Source organism: Rana temporaria, chromosome 13 (genome assembly GCF_905171775.1).
Source record: "Rana temporaria chromosome 13, aRanTem1.1, whole genome shotgun sequence".
In the NCBI taxonomy this organism is placed as follows: Eukaryota; Metazoa; Chordata; class Amphibia; order Anura; family Ranidae; genus Rana; species Rana temporaria.
In genome coordinates this window covers 24,027,779-24,045,899 of record NC_053501.1, presented here as the reverse complement: position 1 = coordinate 24,045,899, position 18,121 = coordinate 24,027,779, and the positions used below count along the sequence as shown (strand labels likewise).

The 18,121-nt window shown below is 45.3% G+C and overlaps 1 protein-coding gene across 2 annotated transcripts in view; it reads left to right on the top strand.

The window, feature by feature from the left end:
* The window catches only part of MAP4K5 (mitogen-activated protein kinase kinase kinase kinase 5), a 144,282-nt gene that overhangs the window by 69,319 nt on the left and 56,842 nt on the right, over positions 1-18,121 (top strand). For both annotated transcript variants that reach the window (XM_040333686.1, XM_040333685.1), the window contains exons 3-4: positions 4,157-4,247; positions 13,345-13,409. In XM_040333686.1, coding sequence (XP_040189620.1) covers positions 4,157-4,247; positions 13,345-13,409 — 156 coding nt within the window. The remainder of the gene's footprint in view (positions 1-4,156; positions 4,248-13,344; positions 13,410-18,121) is intronic.

Below are 18,121 nucleotides of genomic sequence, written 5' to 3'. Positions count from 1 at the left end.
CAATGGCACGCGTTGTCATCCCCCCTTTTTAATGTCCCTGAGCCTCTCTACAGGAAGATCTCATGTTCTCATGCAGACATTGCCGCTCCCTGGTGTTTGTCATGGAATAGCAGGTGAAGCATCTCCTCCCGATCTGCGCAGCTCGTAGGGCGTAGGACAGGATCGACTCAAAGTTGTCAGAACTTATGTAAACAAATCATTTAATGGCACGTCCAGGCTTGTTTTCCTTGTGTAGCCGCATTGCTGAGCAAAGTTTAGTCTTTACTGGGAAAGCATGGCTCCATGCAGGGAATAGTGGTGTAATGATACTTGTATGTACATGCTGAAAGCATCCTATTCTATTTAAAAATATACGTTAAAGGGTCAGTCCACCCAAACCTGGAATTATCAGCTGTGGCTGAGCCATCCTTGCATCTGTAGGGATCTCCAGTGATGCATTTCTTCCTGCCGGAGCCTGTCTAAATCATTTAACCATGTGTCTACCGGGCACTGTCACCCCCCTTCCTGCCCAGGCCAATTTTCAGATTTCAGTGACAATTTGAATGACAATTGCGCGGCCATGCAATGCTTTCCCCCAGGGACATTATTATAATTTTTTTGAGATGGCTTTCTTTTGGTGGTATTTAATCACACTGGGTTTTTTATTTGTTGCTAAACAAACAATATTGAAAATTTGGGAAAAAATTTAAATTGGCTTCCTAGACTTCTAAAGACTAGAAAAACATTTTCTGTACGGCAGTCAGCAGTAAAATTGCGTTTGGATTAAACTTCTGTGTCTTTTTGGGTTAAACTGCCTGTGGATGGTGCCAAATCAGCAGGTGACTATACAGTCCCAGACAGACAGGGTCTAAGGAGGTATATCCAGTGCATAAAGCAGCATTTAAAACAATGCACAACCCCCACTCCCTCTTCACAGGAGCTTGACTGACTATAGCTCCGCTGCCTTTGTTTTCTCCTGTGGTTACATGAAGTGAAGGGAGAGGTGCTGCAGCACAGGAGCCAGTTAAAGTGGTTGGAGCTGCGGTGGCTCAACGTGATTGGCACTGCGCTGACAAGCCATTCACCTCTGCAGCTAGAGGTTCGGATCCCGGTCTCAGCTACATGTGAATTGAGTTTGGTGGTCTCAGCCCGGCTCCCGGTGGGTGTACTATGCGAGGTAAGCCTGCGCTTAGTACGCCCACCCCCCTCCCGCAAAAAACACCACACTTACACGCACTCGAAATTGGGTTAACATGCACGCACTTTGACCACGCGGTCTCTAAAAAGAGAGGCGAAGGACTAACGGGGCTGGTTGAGCAGGCTAGATCCTCTCACTCCCTTTATAGGGAGTCCCTCTGCCCCGTTGGGCTTCAAAGCGGAGCAGGTAGGGCGGGCTGTGTGGGAGGACCCCCTCACACCCACCATTGCCACCCGGGGCATGGAGAAAGGTGGCAGATTGCCTCTGGGGGAGGCCTGCCTACTCCCAAGTCCTGCAGTCAGGTTCCTTTCTCGAGTACACACACAAAATACACTTTTTTTAAAAAAAAGAAAAAAAGTGGTTGTAAACCCAACCACACAACTTGAACCTACAGGTAAACCTAGATTAGGTGCAAGAAATATCTCCTTAACCTGCACGGTTTAGGAGAGATTTACACTAACTGACAGGCGCCAATGTCTACAGCGCAGTTCGGTTTCCGTGCCGTTTTTGTCAATGGCATTATTGTAGATAATGCCGTATTTCCACGCATGCGGGGGGAACTGCCGGTCCCGCGCGGGAGTGATGTCCTTGCCGCTCCGGCCAATCACAGCACCGGAGCGGCGAGACCAGGAAGAAGCGTTGAGGGGACGTGGCGGCGGTGGATGGAACGTAGGAGGATTTTGGGGTTTACCTCCTCTTTAAGTGTTGGGGGACAGAAGGGGGTAAGGCAGGTTATCGAGTGTCTTTTACCTTTTAATGCAGAGAATGCATTCAGTTAAAAAACATTTAATCCAGTCAATGGTGGATTTAATCTCGGCCGGTTCAGCAGGGACTGACCAAGATTTGCTAAATCTATGGGCAAGGCTGGTGGTACTGAAGTCAATTGTCTTCAGTACCCCCGGTCTGTCTGAGTTTTTGCATGCAGTCACTGCCAGCCGCTTGCTATATAGCGGCCAGCAGTGATCATTGTGTCTTGCCGTCCGCTAGGGCTTCCCGTGGGCAGAACACAATAGCTTTGTGGGAGGAATTCCCCCCTATCAACACTGACTATGTTGATGGGGGAGCGATTTGGCTGAAGTAAAGAAAATTGTATCATCTATGGCCATCATCCTGTGTATTATCTATGGCCTTCCTTTTTTTACCTGCCTTAGACTTTAGTGCCAATTTTAATTCTATCGACCAAGGCAAGTGGGTGTATCTGACTACCCAGGTGCCAAGTTCCTGAGACCAGAGCCCTCGTGAGATGTAATGCTGGGGAGACCATTCCTGTCAATGGCTTTATAGCCGGATTATTTGTCAAGGACCTGGCTACCTTTTATGATTGGCTTCTAAACAGCCAGTGCCCTGCCAGACGTCTCTAAATTAGAGCCAAACGGCACAGCTGGTTGATGCCCCATTGCTGATGCACTGCGGTAGACCTTGATGCCAACAATACAATTTTGGTGCTTGGTAACCAAACGACACTAAGGGCACATACAGTCTGTTGGCCCAGATCCTGTAAAATCAGGCAAGGGGCAATTCATTATTGCTCATCAGACACCCCAAATTTGCAGCTTATCAGTGACCAGAACAGGCGTCATTTCCCCAACACAGGAAGGTGGTGATTCCATTGGGTAAGAGAGCTGGTAGACTGCGTGAGCCTCTTTACATGTATTATGATTTTTTTTTTTTTTTTTGTAATTCTTTCCTGTGATGAAAGGAAACTGGATTGTGGGATAATAAGTGTGTGTGATGAAGTAAAACTTTAATTGTCATTTTCACTGTTTACTGTAAACGGCTTACAGTAAAAAGTTGTAAACTAAAGAGGATTTAAAAAAATATATATATATTTTTTTACTACATTTCACAGCAAAATGTCATAGCTGTTTATTCATTGAAACTGCATGTAAATTTGAGGGTGAATTTGATTGTTCTCGGGCCATATTCTCTGCAGATTGAACTTCATTTGTTAAAAAAAAAAAAAAAATGTGTGATTGGGGAAATTACTGAATCATGACCACTAGATGGCGCTAATGAGTGTTCTTATTTCCTGTGATATTCAGCACCATCTAGAGGCCATAATGCGGGATTATAATTCACATGTTTTTTTTTTGTTTTGTTTTTTTCTTCACAGTTATTATTTGATCTGTAGAAAATAATGCCTAAAGGCATTTGATTTTGTCTCATTCACACAGAAGTCATTTACATGCTTCGATGGACTAACAGCAATGTGTGTTGACTTTTTTTTTTTTTTATAAATACACCTCCCAAGTGTGTAAAAGATAAAATGTGGCTTCCAGTTGCTCAACTGAATCCATGGCTTAAAGGAGTTGTAAAGGTAAAAAAAAAAAATCCTAAATAGCTTCCTTTACCTTAGTGCAGCCCTCCTCCCTTAGCTCATCCTTCCATTTTGCTTTTAAATGTCCTTATTTATTCTGAGAAATCCTCACTTCCTGTTCTTCTGTCTGTAACTCCACACAGTAATGCAAGGCTTTCTCCCTGGTGAGGAGTGTCGTGCTCGCCTTCTCCCCTGAAATACAGGAGAGTCAGGACGCTTGCTACGTTGCAGATAGAGAAAGAAGCTGTGCGTTAGTGGGCGTCCTGACTCTCCTGTAGTGCAAGGGAGGGGGCGAGCATGACACTCCACACCAGGGAGAAAGCCTTGCATTACTGTGTGGAGTTACAGACAGAAGAACAGGAAGTGAGGATTTCTCAGAAGAAATGAGGACATTTAAAAGCAAAATGGAAGGATGAGGTAAGTGAAGGAGGACTGCACTAAGGTAAAGGAAGCTGTTTAGGGGGGGAATTGTACCTTTACAACCCCTTTTTAATTTTTAGTTCTAGAAACAACTGCTTTAGAACAGAAAGTGCTCCTCCAATCTATGTTGGTGACAGGGTCTCTTTAAGGTAGCAGTATTAGTGTGGTAAGTTGCGGTGGTGGTTGTTGTTGTTATGTCTTCAGTTGCTGCATTGTAATGTCGGTCTTCTCTTTCATTTCAGGTGATGATTTCTCCTTAATCCAACAAGAGATCTTTATGGTGAAGGAATGTAAACAGACCAATATTGTGGCCTACTTTGGCAGCTATCTCTGGTATGGTCCAAACATTTACACACATTCATGTTCTGGGGCTTGTTTAATGATTTTCATTTTCTCTTTTAAAGTAAAGGCCAACTCTAATTACTGAGCAGTTAATGCTTGGCCCAAACTTTGCTTTTTCATTTTGGATAGAGTAGGGTTAAACCTTTTCACTGGGAAAACAGTGCAGCGCTAATTAGAATGGTACAATCACTAAATTAATTGGTGCAACTAAATCACACTAAATCTTCTCTGTGATGCCTAATGAGTCACACCTTTTATAATGTGCATTCAAAAAAACATGTATTATGTGCAACTGTATGCATCAAAATCATGAACAAATTGAGCTTCATTTGTTTAAAAAAACAAAATGTGTGATTGGGGAAAATACTGAATCATGGCCACTAATGGAGCGAAGGAGTATTCTTATTTCCTGTGATATTCGGCACCATCTAGTGGCCATAACGCTGTATTCTAGTTTACAATGTGTCCCCACCCCCCAGTTTTTAATATTTGATCTGTAGAAAATCTAGACTAAGGAGTGCCCTCATCACCTCCTCCCATACCTGCCTCCAGAACTTCTCCCGAGTCTTTCATTCTCTACCCCAATCTGTCAGACTGTCTCTAAATGTATCCACTTTTAGGCGATCCCTGAAAACTTTCCTATTCAGAGAAGCCTATCCTGCCTCCATCTAACAACTGCACTTCTATTTTCTCCATCAGCTCTTCCCCCACAGCTATTACCCTTTTGTATCACTTGACCCTCCCTCCTAGATTGTAAGACGCAAAAAGAAAAATTACTCGAAAAACGGGTAATCAATGTCGGACTTTGGAATTACCCTTTTGTATCACTTGACCCTCCCTCCGAGATTGTAAGACGAAAAAAATAAAAATACTTAAAAAAGGGTAATCCATGTCGGACTTTGGAGGCAAAACAGGAATATCAAAAAAATATTTTATTAAAAAAAATAGAAAATATACAAAACAGATCAGTAAAAAAACATACAGGATATAAGGTATGGAAAATATCCTCTGTGCGTCGTCTACACGTTTCGCCGTGAGGCTTCTTCAGGACGAGCGGAAGAAAGGAATAGTAGAAAAATAAATTTCACTATCTTGGAATAATCCGTATCATATAAATATATGTCGGGAAGATCAAGGAGTTCCATACATAGTAGAAAATGGCCAGAAATATCTCCAAAAAGCTCCAAAGAAAAAGCTCCCTCTATCCAGAGTATCAATTGCGGGAGGGCACCATATATTTAAAGAAGCCAAGCCGGTTTGGCTCGGAAGTAGAGGAACATTCGTTCCGGGGCAGTCCAGCGAAAGAACAACGGGAGCAAATAAGCACCCAGTGTACTACAACCAAGTGTATTAAACCTGGATGCAGACAGATATGTACTGGGAAGCCCTCAAAGACAATAAAGCCGGAGTAATAAGGCAGAAAATATCGCACCGTGTGCCCCGGGGGATAGCCTGTGCTATACTAATACTATACTAGATTGTAAGCTCTAAAGAGCAGGGCTCTCTCTGATTCCCCCCTGTATTGTATTGTCTGCCTCAATGTTGTAAAGCGCTACTCAAACTGTCTGCGCGATTTAAAAAAAAAAAAAAAGTATAATAATGAGCACATTCTGCAAAATTCTTAAAATCCAAAAACTAAAATTATTTTTTTTGTTTTTAATTTTTTGGGGGATTTTATGCATTTTGGAGATTATGTTCATGATTTTGATGTATATAGTTGCTCATATTACATGTTTTTTTTTTTTTTTTTTGAATGCACATGTATAGAAAGTGTGACTCGTTAAGCATCACAGAGGAGATTTAGCCCTGGTTGACATTGATACGATTTAACATGTCAAATCGGCGGCTATTGCCCACAATGGAACAGCCTGAATCGGTGCGCCATTACGATGATTCCCAAAAGTACTACTTTTGGCGATTTCAGTAGACATTTGTGCAGGAAACCGCACAGATGTCTCCGAAATCGTTGGACTGACAGGCAGGAATGAAATCTTGCAAGTTTAATCCCGCATCAATGTGAACCAGGACTTAGTGTGATTTAGTTGGCGCTGCACCAATTAATTTGGTGATTTTATTACAGGGAGTGTGTTGGGTTTTGGCAGCTTTTATAAGTAATTAAACAGCTCACAGGTGTGCAATACAATAAATTAGAATGGCACAATTCCTAAACCAAATGATGTACGTAAAATGTGAGCTACATAAAAAAAAAAAAGACAAATCAATTCAAACTTAAAAGTGCACAAAAAAAAAACTAGTGAATAAAGTTTTTTAGATTTAGAAGATTAGTTAAAACCCCCAAACATTTTATAGTTTCTGAAACCAGAGACGCTGGAGAATAAAATGTTGGTAGTTACATTTTTTTATGTCACAATATTAGCACAGCAATTTATTAAGCACAACCTTTCAGTTTAAAAATACATTTAAAGGAGAAGTAATGCTTTTTTGGCATTCTGCACTCCTGTGACCCGTTTTCAGCAGACTAAAGCCTGCTGTCGGCTGACGTCACAGAGCTGGTCCAGGTTCTAAAAAGATCCCAACCATATGGCCAGGATCTGCTCAGAAGCCTGGCCTGGCAGCTCGCTCAGGATCCTGTTCCATTAAAGCATGTTATACAGCACAGTGCTTCTGCTGTGTCATTTGGCCCCCTGTATCACCTGTAATACCTGCCTGATCCTGCCTGGCTATGCCCTTCCCCTGTACGCTGTCCACGATATATCAGGGCTGCTGAGCTCTGACACTGTTGCCAGCGTACATGCCTCCATCTGCCGCAGCCCTGCTCTGTCTCCTGTGTCCTTCCCTCCCCTCTCTTTTTCTTCTTATACTTAACATTAAAAGCTCCCATCCCCTCTGTATTATAACAATAAGTTCCCCTGTGTTATATCATAAATATGCTTATCTGTACTGATGACACACAGACTACCTGCGATCATGTGACTCCTCTGTTCTCTCTCCTCCCCGGCTGACGTCAGCGGCAGTGCTCTGCCCCGCCCACTGGAACTGTCAGCCGGGCAGAAGAGAGAGGAGGCACCTGATCGCAGGAAGGTGGTGTGTCATCAGTACAGATAAGCATATTTGTGATATGACACAGGAGAACTTATTGTTCTAATACAGAGGGAATGCGAGCTTTTTATACAAGTGGCTTAAAGTATAACTAAAGGCAAAACCTCTTCACGACCGGGCACTCACTGCGCATGCGCGAGTGGCGCTGCGCTATTCGATTGGACAGGCGATTGCCTGGCACCTGTCACGTGTCACAGGCAATCGTCTACAGGGAGGGGCCGCCAAAAGGTAATATGACGTATCGCCTTACCGGCCCCTCGGCGGAAGGAGGAAGTGGCACAGGATGTCCCACTCCTCCTGAAGTTACACTTTTGGGTGGAACTCCGCTTTAACAACCACTTTAACATTGCAACACAAACTGGTTTTGTTTTATCTTTTAATGTTTAACTTGTTTTTCTAGAATTCTGATTTAACGTGTTTGACACTTGGGTTGTTTTTTTTAATAAGATAGCTGACCAGGTTCCGCAGGGTAGAGCAAGGGTTCCAGTTCTCACTGAATTTGGTGAGGCAAGCACTATTTTAATAAGCGATTTTCGCCTGGAGTTCTACTTAAAGCAATATTAAACCCAAAACGTGATAGATTACAGTTTACCAATCATTAGATGTGGTGACTGCATTAGTTTTCTCTTTTTATGCCCCCCCCCCCTGTTTTCACCTGGGGATCTGGCCAGTAACACACCACCTGTATTAGAGCGCCACACTCTGGCTGAATGGGCACTTTAAGCAGCAGCATTGTCAACCTGGGGGAAGGGAGTTGTACTAATGGCAGATTTAGAGACACTAACAAATTAAAGCCAAACTCCAGTCAATATAAGTAGTTACAGAAAAAAGTTTTACATAAATAAAAGCTTATCATTGTAAGCACTTCTGTCGGTTGTAAATGGTTTGTCTCATCCCTGTAAATGACACATCGGCAGGAGAGCGTGTTCTTTTGAAAAACAGACTTGGTAGGCAGATCATCAAATGAAAATGGAAGAAAGTCTAAATAAGAAAACAAAAGCAGCCATTACATCTAAGACCTGGTGAGCTGCAATGTAATAAATGTTTGATTTTGGATTTAATACTTCTTTAAATCCATTTGATCCCCCTTCCCAGCTCTAAAGTTTCACGTTGCTGATGGGTGTGTAGTTTGAAGGAGGCATTTCATGCTCTGGCATCATTTTAAGACGTGCCCAGCCTTTCTTCTTGGCTTGTTCCTGCAGATTTATAGTGCTGCAGCTTTGATGTGGTCTCCTATAGTGTATACTCTTGTTAACACTACAGCCCTATATAATGAGCACCTGTCATCACTTGCTTCCGATAAAGAGTGTAGCAAGGCATAAAACTCGTCACGCTGTCTGCCACTACTTACCTTCCTTGTTGTGTCCTGTTCTGTGTTGAGACATTTTCTGCTATTTGTAGACACGGTGCCCCTGAGGTTTTATGTGGTGATTGGGTACACTCAAGGCCTCATGCACACTGGACTTTTAAGCCCCTTTTTGAGTATGATTATGGCATTTTTGTGCGAGGAAAAGTCACAGGTGTGCCGTCCAGCACCAATGTCGGCAGCCTGGTAAAGTCTAGGAGAGGCTGAAAGCTGCCGTGGCTGGATGGTGTACTGAGTGTTACTAATGTTTATGGCTATACAGTAGGTGTTTGTGATATTGTGTTTTTAGCACGACAGCATCGCGCTGATTCTCGGCGACATGGTGCCGAGATCTCGCCGACATCTCGCACTCACTGGAATAGTGACAGCACATCCCAGAAAGCGCGTCATAGAAGCGACGGGAGATCCGACTTGGATTCCCGCCAATTCTACACGTGTGCGGCGTTTGTTATGAATCCTGAGGGGGAAGTCCCCGCCGGATTTTAAATAAAAATCCGGCATGGGTTCCCCCCTCAGGAGCATACCGGGCCCTTAGGTCTGTTATGGGTTGTAAGGAGAGCCCCCCCTACGCCGAAAAAAACGGTGTAGGAGGTCCCCCTACAATCCATACCAGACCCGTATCCAAAGCACGCTACCCGGCCGGCCAGGAAGGGAGTGGGGACGAGCGAGCGCCCCCCCCCCCCCCTCCTGAGCCGTACCAGGCTGCATGCCCTCAACATGGGGGGGTTGGGTGCTCTGGGGCAGGGGGGCGCACTGCGGGGCCCCCCACCTCAGAGCACCCTGTCCCCATGTTGATGAGGACAGGGCCCCTTCCCGACAACCCTGGCCGTTGGTTGTCGGGGTATGCGGGTGGGAGGCTTATCGGAATCTGGGAGCCCCCTTTAATAAGGGGGCCCCCAGATACCGGCCCCCCACCCTAAGTGAATGGATATGGGGTACATCGTACCCCTAACCATTCACCTGTAGGAAAAATGTCAAAGTTAATAAATACACCACACAAGGGTTTTTAAAATAATTTATTTTTCTGCTCCGGAGGCTCCCCCTGTCTTCTTTATTAGCTCTTTTACGAGGGGGAGCTTCTTCTTTGACGTCTTCGGGTGGGTGGGGGCCGCCGTCTGGTTCTCTTCCACCGCCGGGGGGGGCGCTTTTAAAAAAGCACCCACCCCCCAGCGGGTTTCCTCTGGCGTCTTCGGCGGGGGGGCTTCTTCTTCCGCTATCCCGACGGGTCTTCTCCGCTATCCGGGGGGTCTTCTCCGCTCTCCGGGGGTCTCCTATGTTCGCCGCTCTCCGCTGTTGACTCGGCGCACCCCAGTTCTTCCTCTCGCTGTCCGGTGCCTTCTTCTTCCGTGCTGTACGTCTTCTTCTCCTTCCGTGCTGTGAGTTCTTCTTCCGTGCTGTGACGTCATGTTCTTCACTTCTCTTCTTCTCCCGATGTTGACACGTCGCCTTTCCTCGCTGCAATGACTGGTGCGCGGCTTGCATCGGATTTATATAGACCTCACAATCCCATCATGCTCTGGTACCTACCCATGTGATACCTACCCACGTGGGTAGGTATCACATGGGTAGGTACAGAGCATGATGGGACTGTGAGGCCTATATAGGTCCGATGAAAGCAGCGCACCTGCCATTTCAGCAAGAAGAGCCGGCGTGTCAACATCTGGAGAAGAGAAGAAGATGACATCACAGCCCGGAAGAAGAAGAATACGTCACAGCACGGAAGAAGAAGATAGACGTTCAGCGCTGAAGGAGAAGGCACCGGACAGCTGGAGAAAGAACCGGGCTGCGCCGAGTCAACAGCGGAGAGCGGCGAACATAGGAGACCCCCGGATAGCGGAGAAGACCCGTCGGGATAGCGGAAGAAGAAGCCCCCCCGCCGAAGACGCCGGAGGAAACCCGCCGGGGGGTGGGGGCTTTTTTAAAAGCGACCCCCCCCGGTGGTGGAAGAGAACCAGACGGCGGCCCCCACCCACCCGAAGACGTCAAAGAAGAAGCTCCCCCTGGTAAAAGAGCTAATAAAGAAGACAGGGGGAGCCTCCGGAGCAGAAAAATGAATTATTTTAAAAACCCTTGTGTGGTGTATTTATTAACTTTGACATTTTTCCTACAGGTGAATGGTTAGGGGTACGATGTACCCCATATCCATTCACTTAGGGTCGGGGGCCAGTATCTGGGGGCCCCCTTATTAAAGGGGGCTCCCAGATTCCGATAAGCCTCCCGCCCGCATACCCCGACAACCAACGGCCAGGGTTGTCGGGAAGGGGCCCTGTCCTCATCAACATGGGGACAGGGTGCTCTGAGGTGGGGGGCCCCGCAGTGCGCCCCCCTGCATGTTGAGGGCATGCAGCCTGGTACGGCTCAGGAGGGGGGGGGGCGCTCGCTCGTCCCCACTCCCTTCCTGGCCGGCCGGGTAGCGTGCTTTGGATACGGGTCTGGTATGGATTGTAGGGGGACCCCCTACGCCGTTTTTTCGGCGTAGGGGGGGCTCTCCTTACAACCCATAACAGACCTAAGGGCCCGGTATGCTCCTGAGGGGGGAACCCATGCCGGATTTTTATTTAAAATCCGGCGGGGACTTCCCCCTCAGGATTCATAACAAACGCTGCACACGTGTAGAATTGGCGGGAATCCAAGTCGGATCTCCCGTCGCTTCTATGACGGCTTTGTCTCTAACGCGGCAAGCCAGCTCCGCGCTGGCTCCCGCGATGGGGCTCGTAGGTGCTCAATCTCGCCGAGAAAGGGAGCGAGATTGACACAATATCGCGTGCACCTACTGTATGTGCCCAGGGACGAATGCCCACACAAAAACGCTGGAATCTCATGCACAGTAGCTAAATGCTCAGTGTGAATGAGCCTAATTCATATAGTGTTGAGTCTGTAGTATTAACAGGTTTATTGGCCCTGACGCAGGTCATATTTAACCCATGGGGGCAGAGAGGCTGCAGCCTGGATTTACTCCCTAGACCAGCTTTAGGAGTAGTAATCGGACTTTCGGTGTGGTGTTCTCTTTCATGAACGTTGGCTATACACGTTAACACGTTGATCGATTAGTTCAGTGGTCTCCAAACTGGACTGAGGCCAGTAGAAGTGGAAAATGTCCGGCAGTCAGTGGGAGTAAACAATGCCCCATTGTTGGTGTCTTTGGGAGGACTTGTGCCCCATTGTTGGTGTCTTTGGGAGGACTTGTGCCCCATTGTTGGTGTCTTTGGGAGGACTTGTGCCCCATTGTTGGTATTTTTGGGAGGACTTGTGCCCCATTGTTGGTGTCTTTGGGAGGTCTTGTGCCCCATTGTTGGTGTCTTTGGGAGGACTCGGGCCCCGTTGTTGGTGTCTTTGGGAGGTCTTGTGCCCCATTGTCGGTGTCTTTGGGAGGTCTTGTGCCCCATTGTCGGTGTCTTTGGGAGGTCTTGTGCCCCATTGTTGGTGTCTTTGGGAGGTCTTGTGCCCCATTGTTGGTGTCTTTGGGAGAACTCGGGCCCCGTTGTTGGTGTCTTTGGGAGGACTCGGGCCCTGTTGTTGGTGTCTTTGGGAGGACTCGGGCCCCGTTGTTGGTGTCTTTGGGAGGACTCGGGCCCCGTTGTTGGTGTCTTTGGGAGGACTCGGGCCCCGTTGTTACTGTGAGGCATAGTACCCCATCATTGGTAGGAATTGTGCCCCTTCACTGGTGTCAGTGGGAGGACATATGCCCAATTGTGGGTGTCAGTGGAGGGAATAGTGCCCAAGGGATGGAGAAAAGCAACCAAAGGGCTGCAGTTTGGAGACCACTGAATTAATTCTTCAAAGAATCAGACAATACAATCAAATCTATCAATTATTACGAATATGTATCGGGGGGATTTATTACAAGTGGAGCACTCACAATCTGGTGCAGCTGTGTAGCCAATTGGCTTCTAAATTCAGCTTGTTGAATTAAACTTTGCAAAATCTTGAGACGCTTCCAGGTTTCATTGTCAATCTCCGTTTTAATCCATCTCCCCCATAGTGTGCGATTTTGAGCAAAACCCATGGATTGCATTGAAATTATTCCGATCGGTTTAGACAGAAAAACCAACCTATGGGAAGTGGACACAGCTGATCGTTCTAAATTGATAGGCGTGAAGTTTTTAAGCATTTGATGAGCGTTGAGGTGCGTTTAAAAGTGCTCCGCAAATGCCCATTCCATTACAGGAAATAAACAAATCTTAACGCCCCTCAACTGCCTGCCAGGGCGATGGCGAAGCATTTCCATAGACTTCAATGGGAAGTGTTGAAATGCTTTAAATGCCTTCTGACCCCACATAAGGCTTTGATTTTAGAGCGACGCTAATGTTGTCCATTGTATCATTTGCATAGGCGTTTTTTAATGCCTGCTTTTAATGCCAGTGTGAACTTGGCCTTAGTTACAAGTCAGATTTAGGGCATCCCCGTTTGGACAAAAGCCACACGCAGCTTTATACAAAGCGAGAAAAATCCCTTGTCTAATTGCAGAATGCTGGTTAATTCTCACAAAGCGAATGTATGTGCAGTTTTGCTGGATGAATAGCTGTGCAATTTATTTTTCTTTTTTATATATAAACCTTAAGTTTAACATTTGTTTGTATGCTTGTGGTAAATCTGAATCTTCCTGTACTAAATGAGTCCCATTCTGATAATAATCTCCAGTCTGTCTTGTTTACATTGCAGCCGGGAGAAGCTATGGATCTGTATGGAGTACTGCGGTGGGGGATCCCTGCAGGATATATACCATGGTGAGTTGTTTATACTGGATGAACTGTCATTTTCCAGCACAGACTAAATACTTAAAGTACATGCAAGGAAATCAATTTTTTCTTTTTTGTACAGCCTAGTCCAGGGGTCTCAAACTGGCGGCCCTCCAACTGTTGCAAAACTACAAGTCCCATCATGCCTCTGCCTGTTGAAGTCATTCTTGCAACTGTCAGCCTTGCAATGCCTCATGGGACTTGTAGTTTCACAACAGCTGGAGGCCTGCCAGTTTGAGACCCCTGGCCTAGTCACACAAGCATATTGCATGGAGATTTTCTTGAAAAAAAGGGTGTCCTGCATTTTCCAAATCCCGAAAAACCAATTTGTGTGACTGCCACGCAGCGCAACTGGAAACACATGTCAACGATCATTAGTGCGTGCGTTTTCCAGCTCATCTGGAGTTAATGACCCAGAGAAAGTTGTTGTACTACATGACACACTGGGGGTTATTTACGAAAGGAAAAGCCATTTTGCACTACAAGTGTAAACTACAAGTGCAAAGTGTGCTTAAAAAAATGTGGGGGTGGATCTGAAAAAAGGGGAAGCTCTGCTGATTTCATCATCCAATCATGTGCAAGCTAAAATTCTGCTTTTTACGTTTCTTGCGACCACACTTCCTTGTATGGCTGAATTTGCATCGCATTCAGACCAAACACGCACAGGACTCTTTCTTTTGGTCCACACTAGAATCGGATTGCATGTGTGTTCACACCCATGCGATCCGCTTTTTGTTCAAACTGACAGTTTGCACTGCGATATGCGAACCATTCTGGGGGTGTCATTACCTTTTTGTATTGACACTTCCAGCAGTTCGCATAGGGCAGTGTTAACTGCCTGCGAGTTGTATGCGATGCAGGAACCCAAACTGGATTCGCAGGGATGTCGCAGCGGTGTGAACAGAGGGTAAAGGAGGCAAAATGGGGGGAAAAAATATGGGTTAGGGAGAAAAAATATGCTTTTGATGTTTACAGTGGAAACCGTTTATCTTTCTTTACATTAAATGAGAATTGCTTTTTAACATTTGCCTATCCAACACTTTTACCCCCTTCCTGCCCAGGCCAATTTTTAGCTTTCAGCACTGTCACACTTTGAATGACAATTGCGCGGTCATGTAACCTTGTACCCAAATTACATTTTTTCTCCTTCACTGATGGGCGGCACGTATGGGCACTGATGGGCGGCACGTATGGGCACTGATGGGCGGCACGTATGGGCACTGATGGGCGGCACGTATGGGCACTGATGGGCGGCACGTATGGGCACTGATGGGCGGCACGTATGGGCACTGATGGGCGGCACGTATGGGCACTGATAAGGTGGCACTGTTAATCAGAACACTGAAAATCAGTGCCGATGTCCTTTAACACAAGACGGTTATCGGCTTTCCTTTTCTCTCCTCACACTGTGAACCAGCTTGTATTTTACATCCTGTGATCAGCTGATGATGTGGTAAAGGGCGGCTATAAATGTCTCTTTACCCCGATCTGTGATCAGCTGATTCGGCGATCACAAAGTGTGTGGGCAGCGCAATCGTGGGAGGATGTCCGCTGTAGCCATCTTTCAGCCATATCGCAGGCAGGAAGTGGTTAAAGTGGACCCACAGTCAAATCTGAAAGCAGAACTAAATTGTGTCTGAGCACCGCAAACTGAAAGTTCTATTTCATTCATTTTTAATATTCAAAGCAAATTCACCCATACAGTGTCTTGAAAAAGTATTCCTACCCCTTGAAATTTTCCACATTTTGTCATGTTGCTACCAAAAACATAAATGTATTTTATTGGGATTTTATGTGATAGACCAACACAAAGTGGCACATAATTCTTAAAGCGGGGGTTCACCCAACATTACATTCAGACGAGTTGTTAGAATGACAATCGGGTGTTTTTTTTTTTTAAATCGTTCATGTACATACCGTTTTTTATAGATATTTGTTCACCCCGGCTTCCGGGTATAATCTGCGGGACTGGGCGTTCCTAATTGATTGACATGCTTCCGACCGTCGCATACAGCGCGTCATGAGTTGCCAAAAGAACCCGAACGTTGGTGCGCAGGCGCCTTATAGAGCCGACTCACAGTCCGGCTTCTTTCGGCAACTCATGACGCGCTGTATGCGACGGTCGGAAGCATGTCAATCAATTAGGAATGCCCAGTCCCGCAGATTATACCCGGAAGCCGCGGTGAACATATATCTATAAAGCGGTATGTACGCCAACGATTAAAAAAAAAAAACACCCGATTGTGATTCTAACAACTCGCTTGAATCTAATGTTAAAAAACATTTTTTGGGTGAGCCCCCACTTGAAGTGGAGGAAGATGATAAATGGAAAGGTAAATATTTCAGAACTTACCGGAATGTTAACAAAGCTTTAAAGTTAAGTGTGGGAAACACAAAAATAAAAATATATATGTGTGTATGTATGTATGTGTGTGTGTGTGTGTGTGTGTGTGTATGTATGTGTATATGTGTGTGTAATATATATATATATATATATATATCTCCACACATGTATACATATACTCACCTATATGGCTGCAGCATTGGTAAGATGCTGCAGCTGTCCCACGCTGGCTCTAAGTTCTTGAACTGAGTAATCACTTGACTGCTGATCGCTCAGTGCAGCCAGGAAGGGGGCCAGAGTGGATGGCTTAGTGGGGCTCTGAAGGCAATAGATGCCCTCAGCAGCAACTATAATATATCCCCCAGCATCAATCGATCCCCCAGCTACAATAGAGCACCCAGCATCAGTAGACACTCCAGCACTTTAGCAGTTCCCCTTGGCAATATACATTCAGTGCTTGAGGAGCCGGAACTACAATCCCCTGCATTTCCGCTGAAAAAAACCTTGTTCATGCATAGAATGCATGAATGACGGTATAGAGCCTTTAGAACCACTTTAACGGTTTGCAGACCAGCCGCCGCAGTTATACTGCGATAGGTTGGCTCTGATTAACGAACAGTCGTAACTGTATGTCGGCCGCTAGCAGGCGCACGCTGCATCACGGGTGCCAATGCTCGTGACCGGCGGTTTGCGATGAAAGACAGCCACAAGCTATCTCCGGGCACGAGAGGCAGAACAGAGGTGTGTTTTCTGTGTGTGTGTGTTTTCTGTGTGTGTGTGTTTTCTGTGTGTGTGTGTTTTCTGTGTGTGTGTGTTTTCTGTGTGTGTGTGTTTTCTGTGTGTGTGTGTTTTCTGTGTGTGTGTGTGTGTGTGTGTGTGTGTGTTTTCTGTGAGCTGAGGAAAGACAGAGCATGAGTTCCTAATAGCTAGGAACCACAATCTGTAATTTCCTCTAGGTCAGTCCCCTTCCCCCTTCAGTTAGAACACACATTAGGGAACACAATTACCCCTTGATTACCCCCTAGTGTTAACCCCTTCCCTGCCAGTGACATTTTCACAGTAATCAGTGTGTTTTTATAGCACTAATCGCTGTACAAATGGCAATTAACCCAAAAATGTGTCAAGTGTCCGATGTGTCCGCCATAATGTTGCAGTTCTGATTAAAAATCGCAGATTGCCACCATTACTAGTAAAACAATAAATAAAAATGCCATAAATCTATCCCCTATTTTGTAGACACTATAACTTTTTGCGCAAACCAATCAAACAAACGCTTATTGCGATTCCTATTAACAAAAATATGTAGAAGAATACATATTGGCCCAAACTGAAAAAAAAGTCACTTTAACAAAATAAAATAAAAATGGGGATATTTATTATAGCAAAAAGTACAAAATATAGTTTTATTTTTTTCTTTAAAATTTTCGCTCTGTTTATAGTGCAAAAAATACAAATCGTAGAGATGTTCAAACACCACCAAAAGAAAGCTCTATTTGTGGGGATTTTTTTTTCTTGCAATTGCCGATTAAAGCAACGCAGTGTCAAATCGCAAAAAATAGCCTGGTCATTGAGCAGCCACTTCTTCCAGGGCTGGAAGTGGTTAACGGCACTACTGTAACCCCAAAAATGTATTATGGCCAGAAGAGCTTTGGCCATGCTTCTCATTTAACATTTGTTATGCCAAATTTTAGATGCGTCCAAACCAGTTCAGTGACTTATTCTCAAATTTTTCACACTGTCCAAGTCCGAGATTCTTTAACACTTCCATAAAAGTCTTTCTATTGACGTCCAGCAAAGGTCAATGTCCGGCCAGGCAGGAATGCTTTCTTCTGTTATACTGCCAATAAAATTCTCCCTCATCGGCACTCATGGGTGATAAAGAATAGCAGAAGCAGTTTTTCTGTTTGGGAATGATTTTTTTACATGTTCCCCCATCAGCATTCCTTTACAAGACACTGTCGGACAGATGTTTTCAGTAATTCATACAGTAGTGTGTCAAGGGGGGGGGGGGGGGGTATATATTTTAAATATATATATATATTTTAAAGGGTAACAGTATTGTTTGTAACTCTGAACTCTATGTAGATATAGTATGAAAAATTAATGCAGCTCTGTAATCCTTAAGTCAAGTACCTACATTTGACCTGGAATAAGCCTATTTTAGTCCCTGTGCAGCAGGGCTGGAGTGTGAGAGGAAAAAGCAGCCACAAGAAGCCAATCAGTTCATTTGTTGTCTAAAAGAATGCCGATTCAAGGTGAGTGACAGAGAGATGAGCTGCTTCTCCTTTCACTGTCCAGTCACAGGCCAGGACAGGTCCAAGATGACCTGGTGTCAGAAGAAGTGGGTTGAATGATG